Below are 19,395 nucleotides of genomic sequence, written 5' to 3' on the forward strand. Positions count from 1 at the left end.
TTTTTTTACAGAGAAATCACTGGTTTTGCCAGCAGTGGCAACCAAACCAGAAAATTTAAGCCAATACATGATCTTTTCCTAACTATAACCAAGAGGTTTTTCTTCCTAAATCTAACTGAACATAAACCACAGCATTGTTAGAACGCAGTAGAGCAGTTTTAACTTACTGCTACATAATAACGCACAAATGTAACATAACTGTGGTTTGCAGAAACAATGGAAGGATTTATTCTTGTGATTTGAGTTCAGATTTTGGGTTTAAATTCATCAGATGACAAAATTACATATTAATGCTAATGTTGAGTCTGTATGTATAATAGACCACTGGTAGGTGGGTAGGTAAATCAGCTTTACAAGATGACAATATGCCCATTATTAGTTTATCAGCCTGTTCTGCTGCCACCAGGCGCCGACTGATTATCAGAGTTAAGTAAAAAGACCTCAAACTCTCACAAGATCAGTCTTGTGAGAGTTTGAGGTCTTTTTTCTCAACCTCGGCATTACATACTCTTTGTTAACACCTCCCTCCACTAACTTCGCCACGTTGGTCGCTAGCTCTCCCTCTCAGCTTGATGTGGGCCGTTGGAATGCATTTATCATGATAGTCGGAATGTGGGTGCACTACAGTTGCAGCATCAGCTGATTTGACCACAGAGAAGTGTGTGACGGCTGGTTTGACCACATTTAATGGCAGAACGTGCCGCCCTGTAGCTAGCGTCTAAATTTATTTAATACTGAGTGTGTTCTTTGTGTGAACATGTAGTGTGAATACAGTGTGACTTTTGAGTCTGCTGGTTTTAACTTAGTTCTGTGTGTAAACAGTCGACTGTTTTGCAATGTTTTAAATAATTCTGAAAAGCAGGTGTAAGGTGATTATTTCATTAATTCAACTGTGGAAAACCGTAGAAAATTAGTAAAATCATTTTACATATTAACCTAACACCAACAATACAAATTAAACAACTCTTTTAGGGATTTGTTGATCTACAAGTTTCAGTTTGAATTTTGTGTGTTAAATTGAGGCTGCTTCTTGTTGCCAGTCCGCCCCTGGCTGCCACTAACGTGGCTGAAAATATGAAATATACTCAATGTATTGTGGCTTTCTTCCATGTTGGATTCATACAATGACTATATCGTATAAATTGTCATGTCATTTCTTTTCCAAGCCACAGGCACAAGCATGATCCGTCACAATTACTCCCCCACCTCTCCAGACCACTCCTTCCTTGGTGATTATGAGTGAGCGTTTTTGTATCTGCAGGGCTCTAGACCATGACCATTTAGTTGCTTTTTATATATATTTATATATATATATATATAACATATTTAAAATATATATATAACATATTTAAATATATATACAGTACAGGCCAAAAGTTTGGACACACCTTCTCATTCAATGCGTTTTCTTTATTTTCATGACTATTTTACATTGTAGATTCTCACTGAAGGCATCAAAACTATGAATGAACACATGTGGAGTTATGTACTTAACAAAAAAAGGTGAAATAACTGAAAACATGTTTTATATTCTAGTTTCTTCAAAATAGCCACCCTTTGCTCTGATTACTGCTTTGCACACTCTTGGCATTCTCTCCATGAGCTTCAAGAGGTAGTCACCTGAAATGGTTTTCCAACAGTCTTGAAGGAGTTCCCAGAGGTGTTTAGCACTTGTTGGCCCTTTGCCTTCACTCTGCGGTCCAGCTCACCCCAAACCATCTCGATTGGGTTCAGGTCCGGTGACTGTGGAGGCCAGGTCATCTGCCGCAGCACTCCATCACTCTCCTTCTTGGTCAAATAGCCCTTACACAGCCTGGAGGTGTGTTTGGGGTCATTGTCCTGTTGAAAAATAAATGATCGTCCAACTAAATGCAAACCGGATGGGATGGCATGTTGCTGCAGGATGCTGTGGTAGCCATGCTGGTTCAGTGTGCCTTCAATTTTGAATAAATCCCCAACAGTGTCACCAGCAAAACACCCCCACACCATCACACCTCCTCCTCCATGCTTCACAGTGGGAACCAGGCATGTGGAATCCATCCGTTCACCTTTTCTGCGTCTCACAAAGACACAGTGGTTGGAACCAAAGATCTCAAATTTGGACTAAATCAGACCAAAGCACAGATTTCCACTGGTCTAATGTCATTCCTTGTGTTTCTTGGCCCAAACAAATCTCTTCTGCTTGTTGCCTCTCCTTAGCAGTGGTTTCCTAGCAGCTATTTGACCATGAAGGCCTGATTCGCGCAGTCTCCTCTTAACAGTTGTTCTAGAGATGGGTCTGCTGCTACAACTCTGTGTGGCATTCATCTGGTCTCTGATCTGAGCTGCTGTTAACTTGCGATTTCTGAGGCTGGTGACTCGGATGAACTTATCCTCAGAAGCAGAGGTGACTCTTGGTCTTCCTTTCCTGGGTCGGTCCTCATGTGTGCCAGTTTCGTTGTAGCACTTGATGGTTTTTGCGACTCCACTTGGAGACACATTTAAAGTTTTTGCAATTTTCTGGACTGACTGACCTTCATTTCTTAAAGTAATGATGGCCACACGTTTTTCTTTAGTTAGCTGATTGGTTCTTGCCATAATATGAATTTTAACAGTTGTCCAATAGGGCTGTCGGCTGTGTATTAACCTGACTTCTGCACAACACAACTGATGGTCCCAACCCCATTGATAAAGCAAGAAATTCCACTAATTAACCCTGATAAGGCACACCTGTGAAGTGGAAACCATTTCAGGTGACTACCTCTTGAAGCTCATGGAGAGAATGCCAAGAGTGTGCAAAGCAGTAATCAGAGCAAAGGGTGGCTATTTTGAAGAAACTAGAATATAAAACATGTTTTCAGTTATTTCACCTTTTTTTTGTTAAGTACATAACTCCACATGTGTTCATTCATAGTTTTGATGCCTTCAGTGAGAATCTACAATGTAAATAGTCATGAAAATAAAGAAAACGCATTGAATGAGAAGGTGTGTCCAAACTTTTGGCCTGTACTGTATATATATGTATATATATATATATATATATATATATACACACAACAAAACAACAAAACAAAACTGGCATATTAAATTGATATTAAAACACTTTAAAACTTACACCTCAGGGATTCTTACCTGTCGGGATTCTTCGGGAAACGGTGGAAGGCCAGGTGCGGGGTGTTTCACTGATAGTTGTTGCAGTTAATTGCACTACACTGTTTTCTTTTACTTTTTTTCTCCTCTCTCCTTGACATCTTACATGTTGTCTTGGCGCAACAGTCCAAACTCAACAGTCCAAAACGGCAGCAGCGCCCCTAGTGGCTGTTGGCAAAAATTCAACGGAGCTTCGCCTCTTGGTATCCATGCTCTTTGCCGCAGCTTCATGAAGGGGCAGAGCTGTCCTCCCTGTCAGTCTCCACATTCTGTGGTACGGTCCACATCCTTGTCCTCGCCATCATCATTCATCTGACTATTACTATCTGACCTATTTAAAGTAGCAATCTGAATTATGAAATGGTTCTAACGCTAACTGCAGCGGGGGGGCCACTGGCCGGACTCGAGCCCGGGCCGCTGCAGCAGCAGCCTTGTACATGGGGCACCTGCTCTATCCACTAATCCACCAACGCCCCAGGTATATAATAGTTTAGTGGAGATTTCAGTCTGCAGATACACTGATCAGCCAAAATATTTAAACCACTGACAGGTAAAGTGAACAACATTGATCATCTTGTTACAGTGCAGTGTTCTGCTGGGAAATCTTGGGTTCTGACATTCGAGTGGATACCACCAAACATGCTCCACCCACCCACCCACCCACCCACACAAACACCATTGTAGACCAGACACCCCCCATTATAGCAGCGGCACTCCCCAGTAGCATTGGCCCCCCAGCAGGACAATGCGCCATGCCACACCACAAAACCTGCTCCCCCAAAATCTCCAGATCCCCATCTGTCAAACATCTGTGGGACATGCTGGTACCCTACCTCACAACCCACAGGACTCAAAAGATTTGAAGCCAACGCCCTGGTGCCAGACACCAAGGGACACCCTACAGAGGTCCTGTATTCATGCCTTAACAGGTCAGAGCCAAGTCCGGTCCAAGGAGGACCCACCATGGATCGGGGGTACCTCTGGGGTACCAGCACGTCCCTCAGTGGTTCAGGTTGGGATCTGGGGTATTTGGAGGTCAGGTCGGCGCCTTGAGCTCTTTGTCCCGTTCCTCCAGTCCTGCCTGAGCAGTTTTTGTGATGTGACATGGTGCATTGTCCTGCTGGGGGGCCACTGCCATTGATATGTGCCGTTGACATGAGGGTTTTTTTTTGTGTCTGCAACGGTGTTCAGGTGGGTGGAGAGCATCAGGTAGCATTTACATGAATGCCAGGACCCAAGGTTTCCCCGCAGAACATTGCACTGTAACAAGACGATCAATGTTATTCACTTCACACACCAATGGTTTGAATGTTTTGGCTGATCGGTGTATATATTGTGCATTGTGATAGCCTAAAAATATTGCAATGTTATTTAAAGGCCACATCACCCAGCCCCAATTCAGGGCTTCTCCAGGGTTAGCCTATTCATTTCTTTGAATTCTTGGGGGAAATAGTGAGCGTATTATTCTTGATTTAGCCCACCGATTCCCCAACCTTTTTGGCTTGTCACAGTCATAGACAAGCAATTTGTGACCCCTTGTCAGAGATTGTTTTCATTCATGTCCTAAAGGTCCAGTGTGTAGGATTTAGAGGGATATATTGGCAGATATAGAATAGAATACGTTTGTTTTCTTTAATGTATAATCACCTGAAATAAGAATAGTTTTGTTCTGATTACCGTAGAATGAGCGGTTTGTATCTACATAGGGCGCGGGTCCTCTACGAGGCCACTGTTGCACGGCTATGTTTCTACAGTAGCCCAGAAGAGACAAACCAAAAACTGACTCTAGATAGGGCCAATCGTATTTTCATGTCAGCTACTGTATTAGCAGTTAACTGCTTTATTCGGTGTATTTACCGGTTCAAATCACTAAGTCTGTTTGTTTTGGAGACAAAGCAACCTCTGCCGATTATTCAGCTCCCGTTAAAAACCTCCTGAACAACAAACACTGAAGGAATTCTAACAGGAGTGCTTGGCACACAGGAGAGGTTTCAATTGGTTGCAATATGCAGTCCTCACCACTAGATGTCACTAAATCCTACACACTGCTCTTTTAAAACTCTGATATTTACGATTGCAACATTTTCTGTCTTTGGGGACTCCTAGTGGTGAGATAAAAATTGCAGGTAGTCAACAGTCCATCGTTAAAACTTATTCATACAGAATAATGCCCTTCAATTATGAAAATATTTTACACCTAAGGACGTTCATGTATGTCATATTTTTTCCTCCACATTTACTATTTAAACATGTCATGTTAATGAAGTGTCTGTTTGACCGACAAAGGCAGAGTTGTGGAGTCCACGTGCTTTATCTAACCAGAGAGCGTCAGTAATGAATCCAGAGAGCTCTTACTGCCTCTTCATCCACCTGCGCACACACACACACACACACACACACACACACACACACACACAAACAGAAAATAATTCCCATTATTTTCAAGACTCTCACTCTTGTTGTTGCTCTCACCACATTGTGCACCGACAACCCCAGCCTACTGTCCGCACCAAACATGCACGGTGTCAGCCAATCAAAAGCCTTCATTATGCACAGAGATGCTGTGATTGTCTGTAATCAAAGTCTCTGTTCGTGGGAGACTCAACGAAATGGAAGTAAAGTGCTTGTGGACCAGCACTTTAGGCTATAGGTGCTGATTAGCTCTGATTTAAGACTTCATCACTTCAGCACCAATTTACTAAATCTGTGTTTCTGTGCATGTTTGTATTTAGTGTGGACAGATTAAAGCCGCTGACTGTGGAGGATGGACTGTGATGATGCATTTAGCTCACAATCTGGGTAAAGTCACGATACAGGGCTCATGGTTTGATCCACCCAATACTTTTACAATGTTTGACAGAAAATAAACCACGAACATAGAAAATCATTTATTTTATCTTAAATTTGAAGTTCCATATTTCATCAGGGCTACAACAGAAAAATAACTGGCAACTATATTTGATAATCGATTAATCATTTAAGTTATTTTTTAAGTAAAATTGGCAAGTGAATTGTGAGATTTGCTGCTTTTTCTTGTCTCACAATATAATTGATTCTCTTTTGAGTTTCAGCTGTCATACGGACAAACAAGGCATTTGATTACACATCCTTAAGCTCTAAGAAATTGTCATGGCAATATTTTTATTGTTTTGTGGTGTTTTACGGACCAAAGGATTAACCATTTCCCAAAGGAAACAATCTGCAGATAAGGAAGAAGAAGGTCAAATACTGATAACATGTACTTGAGACTGTGCTCCATTTTTCAGCTCCTCCAGGTGTCGGGCCACATTTATGCCACAGTATTTTGCTACACACCTTCTTACTACTTGTTCTGCACTTCCCCTTCCTCAGGCATTGTCTCCCTGATCTCCCTGGCTGTCCTGTCCTATGAACGTTACTGCACCATGATGAAGCCCACTATAGCTGACGGCAGAGACTTCCGCCCGGCGCTGGGAGGGATCTGCTTCTCCTGGCTCTACTCTGTAGTTTGGACTGTACCTCCACTACTGGGCTGGAGCAGATATGGGCCCGAGGGTCCCGGCACCACCTGTTCAGTGGACTGGAGCACCCAGACACCAAACAATATCTCCTACATCGTCTGCCTGTTTACCTTCTGCTTGGTCCTGCCGTTTAGCGTCATCCTCTACTCCTACGGCAAGCTGCTGCACGCCATCAGACAGGTGCGATTCTGCAAATGTAAATGTTATATTAGAGAGTTTGTTCCAAAGTGAGATAATTATCCTTTGGTAAAAACATATGCTGACTCTGTCCAAAACTCAGAGGGAGTGTCTGCGAGTGCACTGGATTGGAATATTATCAGCCCATTAAATGGCCTTTATCTGTGGATATAAGGATCATGGGTCACGGGCCTGCTACACCTACTAGTAGGTTCAGAAGGTTGTTATCAGCTCATTTAAAGGCCATTTTGCCTCAACGTATCCTCATAAATCAATACATATGAGATCCTACAAATTAGTATCCCACAAATGACATTAAGTCCTTATCGTAAAGTTAAGAAATGAACGTAAAGTTACAGACGTCCAGTTTAAGCAAGTAAAGTTACTGTGGCTAGGTTTAGGAAAAGAAACAACATGATGACGTATTTTAAAACAACTCAAAGTTCACACAGTGCTGAACACCAGTCTGCCCTGGGAAAGTCTTGGGGAAAAGTCCTGTGTTTTGTGACCCATCCACTGCATCAACCTGCTTCTCGGGACCGCCTTGTTTCTTTACTACTGTCAGCGAGGCGGCAATCTCTGAGGCAGAAAAATTATGCTAATATGAAATGCCAAAAACTGCAGTTCTTTAAATGGCTATTTGAGGCTGGCTCCAGATGCCAGTCAATCCCCATAGACTACCTGGTAATAAGTTACCTAATTTCCCCCTTTAATGACAACTGTACAGGGGGGGATTTTTACATCACTTGAAGTCATGCTTGAGTCAGGGCGGCGCGCTTAAAGTGACAGGCTGTCCATTATTTTTTACAGTCTATGCTGTTTGCGCCTTGGTCACATGATTGAAGCTTTTCAAGATACTTGGGTTATGTATGAATCACTGGTTCACCACTGGCATTACTTCTCATAGGAAAATGTACAAACAGTGTGTAACAACAGCCTGTGTGGTTTCACATTCACTTTTTCTTAGGTTTAGGTGCCAAAATGACATGGGTAAGTTTATAAAAAGAAAATGGTTGGGCATAAATACTGGCTTCACCAAGTCCTTTCTTGTACTCAGCCACCCCTACCTCCCTCCCTACCTACATGCAGACTATCACCCTGTATGCAGACTATCTAGAACATGGAAGAAAGTCCCATGAAAACGCTTTCTGGCAGAAAGTTTCATTTCATGGCCTGATAATGGCCTTTTTAACCTAATAGTAGATACGGCTGGCCCCTGCTAACTCATATCAAAGACACTTATTGCCATTGATGACAGCCATTTAATCGCCTAAAAACAGCCAAATCAACTGAAAAGCCGGTAAAAGCGTTACATGGTGAATTTAAGTGGGGAAAGTGTGTTCAAAAGTGCTTTAAATAAACTGATCCACTCCTGTATCAGCAAGCCTCCAGCAAAGTTTTAATGGTCGATCGGGGGCTGCAGAGTTGACAAGAGCATTGTAGTCATGCATTAGCTAATCTTAACAATCTCCAGTCAGGTTTGACATCTGGACAAAGTCTACTATTAAAGCTGCCAACACCAATTTATTCTTTTGACGTCTGCTTCACACTGCTGCTGACTCCCAGAGATTCCACTGTGACATTTTACTGTTTTAGTGTCTGAAGCTTATTTGCCGAATGTAATTTAAACCTTGCTGCAAGAACAGTAGACACAAGAAAGGTTGAGACATGATCCAATTTCTGGTTGACCGACATCATTTGTGTCCTGATTTAATTGCTTGAAGTGTACTGGCTGCTGTAGTGTATTCTTAAATACACTGCAATTTAAAAACTTAAATGGTGGCACTTGCATTATGCTAACATCAAGGATGGAGAGAGAAAAGTTTAGGAGATTTGCGCATTACAAATGAAGACACAGTTTGTGTGTGAGTGCACGCGCTGTCTTAGAAATATATATGTTTTAGTTCAGAGTTGATTTCTCTCTTTCTATTTCTCTTTAACTGATTAATAAATTAAGAACAGAAGATGAGGGCACAATGAGATGTCTTAATTGAAGGAGTGCCCATCAAATATGGAGAGTAGTGTGGAAAACATGAAAGAAATATTTAATTTATGTTTGTTTCATATCATCAATTTGAGGTACAGTCTCCTGTCCACGGAGATTTATGGTGTTTGTTCAACTTTCCTGCATTATTTCAACTTTTTAAAATGTATAAGTGCTAACCAGGCCATGTTTTGGGGCATTGTGTTAGTACAGGCAGAGCACTTGTATTAGCTGATTGGCATTAGATGCTTCACTCAAGCTACACCCTCAGTGGCTCATTAATTAGGTGCTTGTCTACCAGATGAAGAGTACACCCAGTCACGTAGATGTATGTGTACACTTAACATAACCTGACCTTCTCATCGTTTATGCCAGCCTTAATGACTTTCAAAGCTATTTCTGTTACAGACAGATTTCAAATGTTGGAATAAAACCATAAGAGTTTTGTTACAGTTGCTAAAGTCAGTCCAAGCTGTCTTAAGTCATTCCCCTACTCACCTTGACGTTCTGATAAAATCAAACAAGTCTAATATTATCATTAGTTTTAAGCCTGGGCTGTGGTACTTTAAACAACATTTGGTTCTCTGATCTGAGGGATCTTGGAGCAGAATAGGGGGTTTTAGGAGTTCTGAAATGCAAGGTAGAGCCAGACCATGTAGAGACTTGAAAGTAATCAATAGAACCTTAGATTGCATTCTGCACTGAATGGGGACCCAGTGTAATTCAGCCTGGACTGGGCTGATATATTCCTTATGTCGAGTGTTTGTGAGGAGCCGTGCTGCCGCATTCTGTACTAAGTGTAAATGGTTAACTGATACGTCATTAAGGCAAGTAAAGTGGATACGTTGTTCAGTTATGTTTGTGGGAAGGTTTTTAAATGAGTTGCCTCCCATCCCATGGTAGATTATATTGATGCAGAACTGACAAGAATACTGTTCACATATGACGTCTTTTATCTTGTTTTTCCAGACTATGTGTTTCTGCAGACATGTAAGGAATTGTTGATATGTCATATTTCTTGAAGGGATTTGGCATAATATTTTCCAAAAAGGGAAATGATCTCAAAAGGAATCTAGTTGTAGTCTTGCAAATAGAGACCCCGTAAGATCCCCAGGCTTATAGTCTTGTCTTTAGATGTGAGAGGGAGTCAGACTTAAGTAATTGGAAAGTGTTTTCAAATTGTTTTCAAAGTCTCATATTTCAGTTTGATTAAACTGCCTCGAAAAAGGAGATGATGTCTGCATTAACTACAGTTTATACAGTGTGCAGAGCAATGCTACGTTTTCTAGTCTAGCAGTGTGATAATGGGGTAAATATAGTCATAAAACAGGCAAGAATAATAACTTCTCCATTTCTGAACACAGTTCATCTGGGTTTATATTGGCTCAGGCTGGGAAGAGATAAACTCTGACATGTCACAGCCAGTCAGAGACTGCAGTGAAACAGAAAACACATGCCTGATTTAGGCCCTTTTTTGTGCTTCAAAGGAAATGAATGGGAATACTGATAGGCTGAAAATATAACGCGACTGTACCTTTACATATGCAGATATCATCATGCCAGCATTTGCTGCTGCAACTCGCACCATCATCCCAACCTCTGTCTTATGTGTCAAACTTTTGTTGACTTCAGTAAGTCAGTAAGACTTCAGTACTAAGATCTAAAGGTTATGTGTTTGAGAGGGATTTTTTTTTTTTTTTTTTTTTTTTATACAGTGAGTTGAGAGCAGAGCCTTTTCTGCCAAATCTATAAATGGTCAGCCCTGTATCTGACTGTGAAGTGCTGCTTTGGTTGAGTTGAAGTTAAAGTGAAACAAAGTTTAGCCAACTAGGTGAGAGTAGCTTAGAGGAAAGTAACGAGCTGTACCGTCTGGTGGGTGAAAAGTTAAGCTGGACAGCTGCGCAGTAGTTAGGCAATGGGAGGGATTGTCTACAGACTGGTGTTAATGACAGGATTACAGTTGACTGTCTTCATTACACTCTGCTGAGGGGCCTCATTAAACCTCAAGGCTGCAGACCTTCACACCCACTGTCAGCTAATCACAAGAGACAGAAACTCTTCATTTAGCTGTGTCTGTGCACATGTGTGTGTGTGGTGTACCAGGGATGTAGCAACCACATGATACCAAGAGCATTCATATTGTAGCTTGTAATGTGGGGGTTTTAATGAGCTGAGGAGGAGTTGATATTCTACAATTACACACAAATTATACACAGTGGGTTTGAAAGTTGATCATAATTTCAAACTCAATAACTTAAAATGATTTTTTTGCAAAAAAAAACAAAAAACAAAACCAAAACAAGACAAAACAAAAAATATGACCATCATGCTGGGAGGTAGAAGTTACAAAAACCTCTCTGTGTTGGTCCTTTTGAAAGTACAGTGCTCGCTTTTGCCTTCATTCTGACAATAAATAATTTCTTTTATATAATTTATTAGGCAGCTCCATGCAAACAGAGTGTGTCTTTGAATTACACTTGCCTCAGTGTTTGGTTGTGCGTCATACGGCCTGTCCTAACTTTGTGTGGGATGGTTAAATGTGTTTGTTCGCAGCCATGAACCGCACTCTGTTCGTCTCCGTGAGCCCCGGGTGTCAGTGTGTTGATGCTGTTTGCACAAGCTTTTAATTTGCCACACCGTTTGTCGGTTCATGTGCAATGCTTTTGTGGGTTCCTGCGATGCCTGCAAGCACACTGATCTTTTTCTTTCTTTCTTTCTTTCAGGAGTAGCGTCACATTTAATGTGCATTTATATGAAATAATAGCAACATAATTGAATACAAAGTATAAAATTGGATAAAATTTCCTTAGTATTGCAAACATTGGCTCACTGGAAGACTGTAACAGAGGATTACAGGAATGGTTTTTACAGCTGTAGCTTTTCCCACCCAATCTTGCACCTGTTGTTATTGTATTAACATTAAATGGTGCATTAAGATAAAGCATGAATTAGCTGTGAAAATACAACTGTATTTATCATTTTTAGCCAAAGTCTTGCCATACCAGGCAACTTTGGTCAGTCTACCACTTTGGTCCAGACTGAAATATCTGTTTGATGAATTACAATGAAATTTAATTCGCAATTTTATAGACAATCATGGTTCCCAGAGGATGAATCCCTCTGACATTGGTCATTCCTTGACTTAATATCCGGTGCCACCAGCAGGTTATGGTTTTCAGTGATCCTAGAAATAACTCAACATCTACACAATAGATTGGTACGAAATTTGGTGCAGTCATTCATGATTTCTGAAAGATTAATCCTGCTGACTTAACTGATTCTGTGACTTTTTATCTAGCACCACTATGACATTGACATTAGTGCTTTTCAGTTAAATGTCTCAACAACTATTGGATGGACTGCTGCGTTTGTGACTTAATGCCTGCACAATTTATAACATTCCCATCAGATTTAGCTGTATTTTGTCATTTTTTCTAAATAGCAAATGCTAGCATGCTCAAATTAGTTTAAGATGGTATACATTATACCTGCGTAACATCAGCATCAGTTTGCTTTGTCATTGGGAACATGTCAGCATGCAGAGCGCTTAACTCAAAGCTTTGCAGTGCCTTAGTACCAAATTAAAAAAGAGCACAGCCTCACAGATCTGCTAAAGCTGTAGACTCTTAGTCTTGTTTTACAGACCCTTTCCTGTGCCTCCGTGCATCATTTCTAATGTCCATGAACCCTGATTACTGATATAAATTCACCTAATACCAAAGTGGCAGCATAACTTTTCCACCGGGGGATATGGTACTAGCTCTGTGTATTTTGGCCATTTCTTTATTTTTAGACTTAAGTATTCTGAAAGTATTTCTCACGTCACAGAAACCACTGACTGGCTCTTCTGTTTTTAATGTTATCATACTGTCAGTGATGTGTCAAATATGTGATTTGTTCAGGTGCTCTGCACGGATGACACCTGCCTGCTCCAGCTCTCTAAATCTCTGTGCACCACAGTTGCCTGGCAAACATGGCGGTGTCAGCGTCAAAAGGTGCCCGAGGCCTGCTGATAGACGATGACCTGATATTTTTATGTTTTGAACATCATTACTACAAGCTGGTCTGACGGCTTAGAAGCCAGCGGGCATACCTCTGGTGGTTGACCACCAGCTGGTCAAGTGGCCTTCTAGGTTCTGCAGTGTTGCCAGTTTGGTTCAAAAACATCATTACCAGAAAAGAATATCAATACTGAAAAATAAGACATATATGTGCATTATGACAATGCAGGAGAAAATTTTGCTACCCTCCTCAAGCCTATTTTTACCCACGTAATCCATCCTAAAGCTGCCCAATTTGGTAACATTTTTGGGGTGTAAAAGGTTTCGCTCTGGATCCAGTTACTGTCAGTCAGTGACATCAGAAACATTCCAGCTTATTACCCACATACCACTGTTTGGCCAGCCTGGTCTGGCTTCCAAAGTGTCAAATAGTGCTGCTTGGGCAGTGGCTCTCTGCATCAGATATGGACACACAATGCACCCTTTAGTGTCTGTACAAGAAACACCAGGCTTCAACTAACTCTAATGTAAACCCATCCCCATCATTATTAGACATTCAGAGCAACAGACCTCGTATAAAAAGAGTGAGAGTCTACTTAGGGTGAGTGGGAAAGGAAGTGGACAGGTCCAACAAGCACAGAACTTTGACCCAGGAGACCAACATTTCCTGTGTGATACTAAAAGTCAACATTTAGTCATTTTGTCAAATCTGCCATTAGTTCAACACATTCTCACTCCGACCTCGTCCCATGTCGACGTTTGGTCATGGACAAAATACAACAGGAAAGGTACCCTGTGTGCGTTAGTTGTTGACATTCTGGGACGCCATGTCAAGTTCTACCTGTTACAAGCATTGTCTTCTTTCAAAATGCACTTCTTTTCGTGCAGGAAATTTAACGTTTATATACAGTCTTTTTCAAAATAAACCCACTACATCAATACAACAAAAGCACATGGTTGTGTTTAGGAAAAACCAGGCTTTGGCTTTATAATCTTACAGGACGCGAAATTCACCACCCCTTCTGCCCACCCTAGTCGGACTTTCGTCGCTGTAGCTTTTGTTCTTGTGCCGCCACATTTCCCCCTGACGCTGCCAAGCGCCATTAAACAGCGACTGGCCAGGTATCATACCGACATTAAAGGATGGATTTTTTCCATCAGTGTCTGACGCTGCAAGTCACTGCCCAAGCGCCGGAATTCGACAACTTCGGAGTGTGACCGGGTTGATTAGTCACATGAATCGTCAGTCATTTGTTAGTCACAAGAATCATTAGTCAGTTGTTATTCATGTGGATCAGCTCACATGACCAGTGTCAACCACAATCTTTTCTTAACCCTAGCTAACCAATACGTTTGTTGCCCAGACTCAAACTCCAAGATGCATGCACAACAAATTTATACACACAACATAACCATAACAAAAGCGATTTTTCATTAAAATATGTACTTCCCAATTGGAATCCCACAGGGAACCCTAATGGATCACACGCCACTGCATATTACACTGTTTTCTTGCACTGTTTTCTATACACAAGTAAATTTGGGGATTGTGTGACAGACAGATGGAACAATCCAAAATATGAATCATGTTCAAATCACGTCAAGAAAACCATCTGTGAGCAAAGCTGTATACGGAGCCTTAAAACATTAATGTCACCAAACAAATATGAAAATAAGAAGCACTAACGCAGCAGATTCAATCAGCAGCTGGTTCATCAAGTAGTGGTGGTTTGTGTTTTCTCAGGAACACAACCTGCTTACTGCAGTGTAGGAGAAGATTGACTTAGTTAAAGTCCTTGTACACAAGATGATTTTCCATGAGTGGTCATGCAAGACTCCTGAAATTAATTTGGGCAATTTTCACTCACTGGGGATGGGACACTTGTGGTGCCTCTTCTCAACTGTTGTAATTTTCAGAGCTGCAGATGAATTCACATCTGCTGGAAGTCGTCATTAAACGCCTTAAGTTTGATGAAGTTGAGACAGAAGGAGAGAAAGTGACTCTCCAGATTCTGTTATTTAGCCGATGATGCCTGCTGAATTAATTTAACTGAGAAACAGAGGTAAACAGTGCCAGATGTACAAGTGAGAAGTACAGGTGGCAGATATGTTGATGGATCCTTGTAGGCAGATTTAAAAGTTTCAAATACCAACTTTATTACGTTTTGATGAATAATTTATTGATGCTTTACAGATAGATTAACTTATAAATCACTGGGGAGAGAACGTTTGGGCTGGGAGATGTAAAAATCTTTTCCTGCACACTTACTTTGTCTTTTTGCTTTATAGTATCCTGAGGACAATCCCCAAAAAGAAAATGTAGCAACAAACCCACAGCAAACCTTCCCGCCTTCAGAACTATGGAGCATTTTACCATCTTTAAGTTCACTGAGTTCTCACCACCCTCATCAGCGTTGTTTCCAGGCACAGCAGGCAGTTCTTACTAGCAAAAAGGCTACCTGCCCTGCACCAAAGGGCAGCTAAACATGGATAGCAACAAGATGGTGAAAGCAGTTAAACGTTTAGCTGCTTAAAAGCCAGATACTTCCCTCAGGAAACCAAAACAGAGCAAGCTGATCACGGCCACTCACTATTGTAATTCCAGCAGACAAGCTGCAGCACGTTTCAGCAGTGTCCGAGGAGCTAATAAAAATATGCACCTTGTGGATTTTGATGGAGCTGCAGAGCAGATTGAGTTTTCTTGCTAACAGGCACCTTATGTGAAATATAGATATGAAGTTAAGAGGATGAATGTATTCTTGATAACTTCAACACAGCCAGAAATCTTTGACCCATGTTGCTCATAACTGGGATTTGAATTGTATTAACATTGTCTGTGGATGACAGCACAACAAAGTAGGAAATGACAACAGATATATGAATAAAAACATGGAAGGTCTTTGGCAATCAGACCCCGTAGAGATGGTATGATTTAAGGAGGGTGATGAGTCCATAGTCGAATAGGGAGCCCCCCTGGGGTCTAGACGCTGGTGGTGGTAGAGGAGGTGGAGATGAGAGGAAGATGGAGAGGTGCTGATGATCTGGATGAGTAGAGCAGATTTAAAATTTTGCAGTGGCATCCTGATTGGCAGAGAGAGATTGTGGCAAAGTTAAATTGGATAGCTAGAGGAGTGAACACACATAGTCGGCTGATTAGAGGGAATAGTGAGAGTGGGATGGAGAGAATTGTGAAAGGATGAGCACAGAGACAGTCTTCTTGATTGAACTTAGGCTGAGCTTCATCTGAATCAGATAAAAAAAGAAACCATTAAACATTACGTTGCCTGCATACCTACTTATGGTAGAAACACAAATATCAAGGAAAAATGATCAAATCACCCAAAACAGCAAGTCTACAAAATTTTGCTCATCTTTTAAAATGAACTATATCTTCTAAAATAGTGCCTAACTTTAGTGGATGGTAACATATCAGTTTTAAAATTTATCTGCAGATACTCAAAATGAGATCAGATTTTTAAGTATGTGAGTTTTGAGCCATGACAAAAGCCAAAATGTGGCCTCTAACAGAGGGAAGGGCTTGCTGATTTTTGGAGATGAGTCCCAGAAAACTTTTGAGCCCTACTAGTTGGTTAAGAGAAGTGAGAAGTTAGCAGTCAATGACAGTATAAACCAGTTAATAAAACAGGTTTTTCAACATTTGTGAACCACTGCAACCACGAGAGGTCCTTGAGCACACAGTCATACATGTGCACACAAAATATGAGGCTGATTGGCCCAGTAGTTTGCTAGATTAGTTGTAGACAGACAGACACACAGCCAAATGGATGATCCCATCAGGCTTATGCCTGGGGGAGATATTGATTGACAATGGAGAACTGTTTGCTTGTTAGTTTAATCAAGTTTTTCAGGCATTAACTCTTTAACTTCACTGTTTTCTGCTGAGTTCAGTCACATTTTGTTCATTACCTCAAATGAACTGCAGAGCAAAATAAAGAAATTAAATTACAGCCCATATGCAGTTTTGGTGTCACATACCAATGACATTGTGGGAAAGTTGAGACAGGCATTTGTGATTGTGTTGGTTGATAAAGCCCAATTTGTGCAGAGTTGTCGGCGAGCCAGAAGGCAGACAGATAACTGTCCTTATCTCGCGTATTAGCTTTTGCAAGTGTTTATTCTTGCTTGGAGCTGCGTGTAGCACAGTCAACGCACAACACACAGAGCTGATTTGAATCTTACATTCATAGCTGCTGGTGATCCACTGCAGTTTATTAAGCTATTACCCAAATTACCAAACTGATAACTGAGTCAGCTTCATTAAACAAACATGTTGCCAGAATCTGAAAACAAGAATCGTGCAGATATCCGCTTCAGTTAATGAACTGATAACAGTCCTAATCATTTCCACAGCTTTGTTATGATGATGATGATTTATGATATAATCTCATATTGTGTGAAGATCTTTGGCAGAATTGTTAATTAACCACAATGAATTACAACTTGATGGGAAGACAGACAAGAGAAAATGCTCAAGGTGATTGAGATTGGCATCAGGCAAGAAGTGTGTTTAATTTCTGCCGTCTACATATTGTTTGTCTGTGTGAGATAGTGTGTGTTTTTGGGTTTTGCGTGTGTGTACTGGTGTCTTTCAGCAGCCTTGGTGTAAGGTTACCTGGGGGGGAAGATAATCCCCTGCCAAACCAGCATGCATTTTCCTCACTTGCAGGGCACACACATGGTCATTTTGCAGAATGCGATTTAATCTCTGTGTGTGTGTGTGTGTGTGTTTTTATACTGTATGTTGAAACCTGAAACACTGCACAATAGAATGACACAGAGGGCAGAGGGGACTTTTTTGCAGGCGGCTTTCACAGTTTTTCCTCTCACTGTGAGCTTTATTTGTTTTCATTTGGTATTCAATATCATTTTTTTGCGTTATTAAAAAAACGTGAAGCGTTTTGTTCAGCATGAATGCACATTATGATACAGTTGTGCATCTATTTGCATATTTCTCTCTGAAATATGAGTTGTTTACTTCTTTCATACCATGGATATTACACTAATAGCTCGTATTTGCAAGAGTGATTACATCTGTGTTAGCACTTGTAATATAACAGCAACACTGTTTCTTCTGCTCCATAATAGCTTTTTTATATTGTCTAATCAAAACAGCAAATAAACTGCAGATTATTGAACGTTTGAGAAGTACAAATCCAATAATATTCAGTTATTTTTTATACATAGTCCAGGTTAGATGAATGAAGTCCCTGGTTAGAAGTATGGGAACACTTTTTATTTTTCAGTGCAGTTTGCAATGATATGAAGGTAGTAGATTTACCAGTCAACATCAACCGTAGCCATTGCAGACTAAAATGACGACCAGTGTCTGGCTGATGACACTCCTCCATGGCTCTACCGTCTTATCCAAACATGATCACTTCTGACTCCAAAAAACCAACATGACGATGACCAAAAGGCTGAACTCAAGGCTTTAAAACAGCAGTCCATAAACCAATGGGTGACATCACAGTAGCTACCGCCATGATTATATAGTCTGTGATTGCAAGTGATGCAAACAACACTTTAAAATCTGATTTTGATCTACCTCAAATTGTGGTTTGGATGTGATTTGCAAATATGTCATTTCATTGGTATTTTGCCTGCCAAACTTTTTAAAATCAATTTGGATACGGTCTGAAAATGCCAAAAATCAGATTTAGGCTGACAGTCTGAATAAGGCCAGTATGCAGACTGAGATACTGTTTCACAACTCTCCACACACACACGTGGAAATAATATTGCTATGATGACCACCATTGGTTTTCTTGGCCTTTAAATTGAGCTCCATGACATGACAGACCTGCTGTGACTAGTTATAGTTGCTATGCTATGATTGGACAGATATTTGGAAGAAGGGTTTTGGGAACAGGTAATTCAATGCCAGGACAACAGTTTTACATTTCTGATAATTTCACAGCCGTTGAAACTGAAACCTTACCTTTTTTCTTTCTTTTTCCTTCTGGTGGGGAGAGTGGGCTCAGCCACGTGTCTTTGCTAAAGGAGATAAGAGATACTTTGTCCCCCTAACTGTCCTTGTACATAAAAATATTTTGTGACGTACTTGATGAAGAAAGGAAAGAAAAGTACGATTATTTAGTGCCAAGATATGCAGGTTGTTTGCAGTTTGTATGGATATTGAGAAAAGTTGCGGGCTCCTTGAAAGGTAGCATTAAATATCTATACTCTCCCCAATGTTCCAGGGCTGCCTCTGCTCGGTCAGGTTAAGTTGTAGACTTTAAGATTCAGAGTGGATTTTCAGTTCTTGCTTCTGCACAGAAATGTACAAATGTGTCTCCTTTGTCCTTCCCTTCAGTATGATGGACAGTCAGGCTGTAGACTTTCCACCTATTCAGGTCTTTCTCCTGAAGCACAGACTGATTTTCTAATTTGTTTTGTTTGGGACGACTGCGCACAGAGAGTGAATTTAAAATTTGACCTTGGAACTATTGGAAAACCACACAAAAAAGTTTTCACTCTAAAGAAACTATATTTGAAAGGAATTTAAACCAACATATATAGCAGTTTCTCTTAAACCCTAAAATAACTTTCTGTATCTCATATTACCAAATTCTTCCTAAGCAAA

General features: G+C 40.8%; 1 protein-coding gene across 2 annotated transcripts in view; it reads left to right on the forward strand.

Annotated features, from left to right (window-relative positions):
- The window catches only part of tmtopsb (teleost multiple tissue opsin b), a 57,639-nt gene that overhangs the window by 12,115 nt on the left and 26,129 nt on the right, over positions 1-19,395 (forward strand). For both annotated transcript variants that reach the window (XM_049565657.1, XM_049565656.1), the window contains exon 2: positions 6,481-6,809. In XM_049565657.1, coding sequence (XP_049421614.1) covers positions 6,481-6,809 — 329 coding nt within the window. The remainder of the gene's footprint in view (positions 1-6,480; positions 6,810-19,395) is intronic.

Source organism: Epinephelus fuscoguttatus, linkage group LG21 (genome assembly GCF_011397635.1).
Source record: "Epinephelus fuscoguttatus linkage group LG21, E.fuscoguttatus.final_Chr_v1".
NCBI classification, from domain to species: domain Eukaryota; kingdom Metazoa; phylum Chordata; class Actinopteri; order Perciformes; family Serranidae; genus Epinephelus; species Epinephelus fuscoguttatus.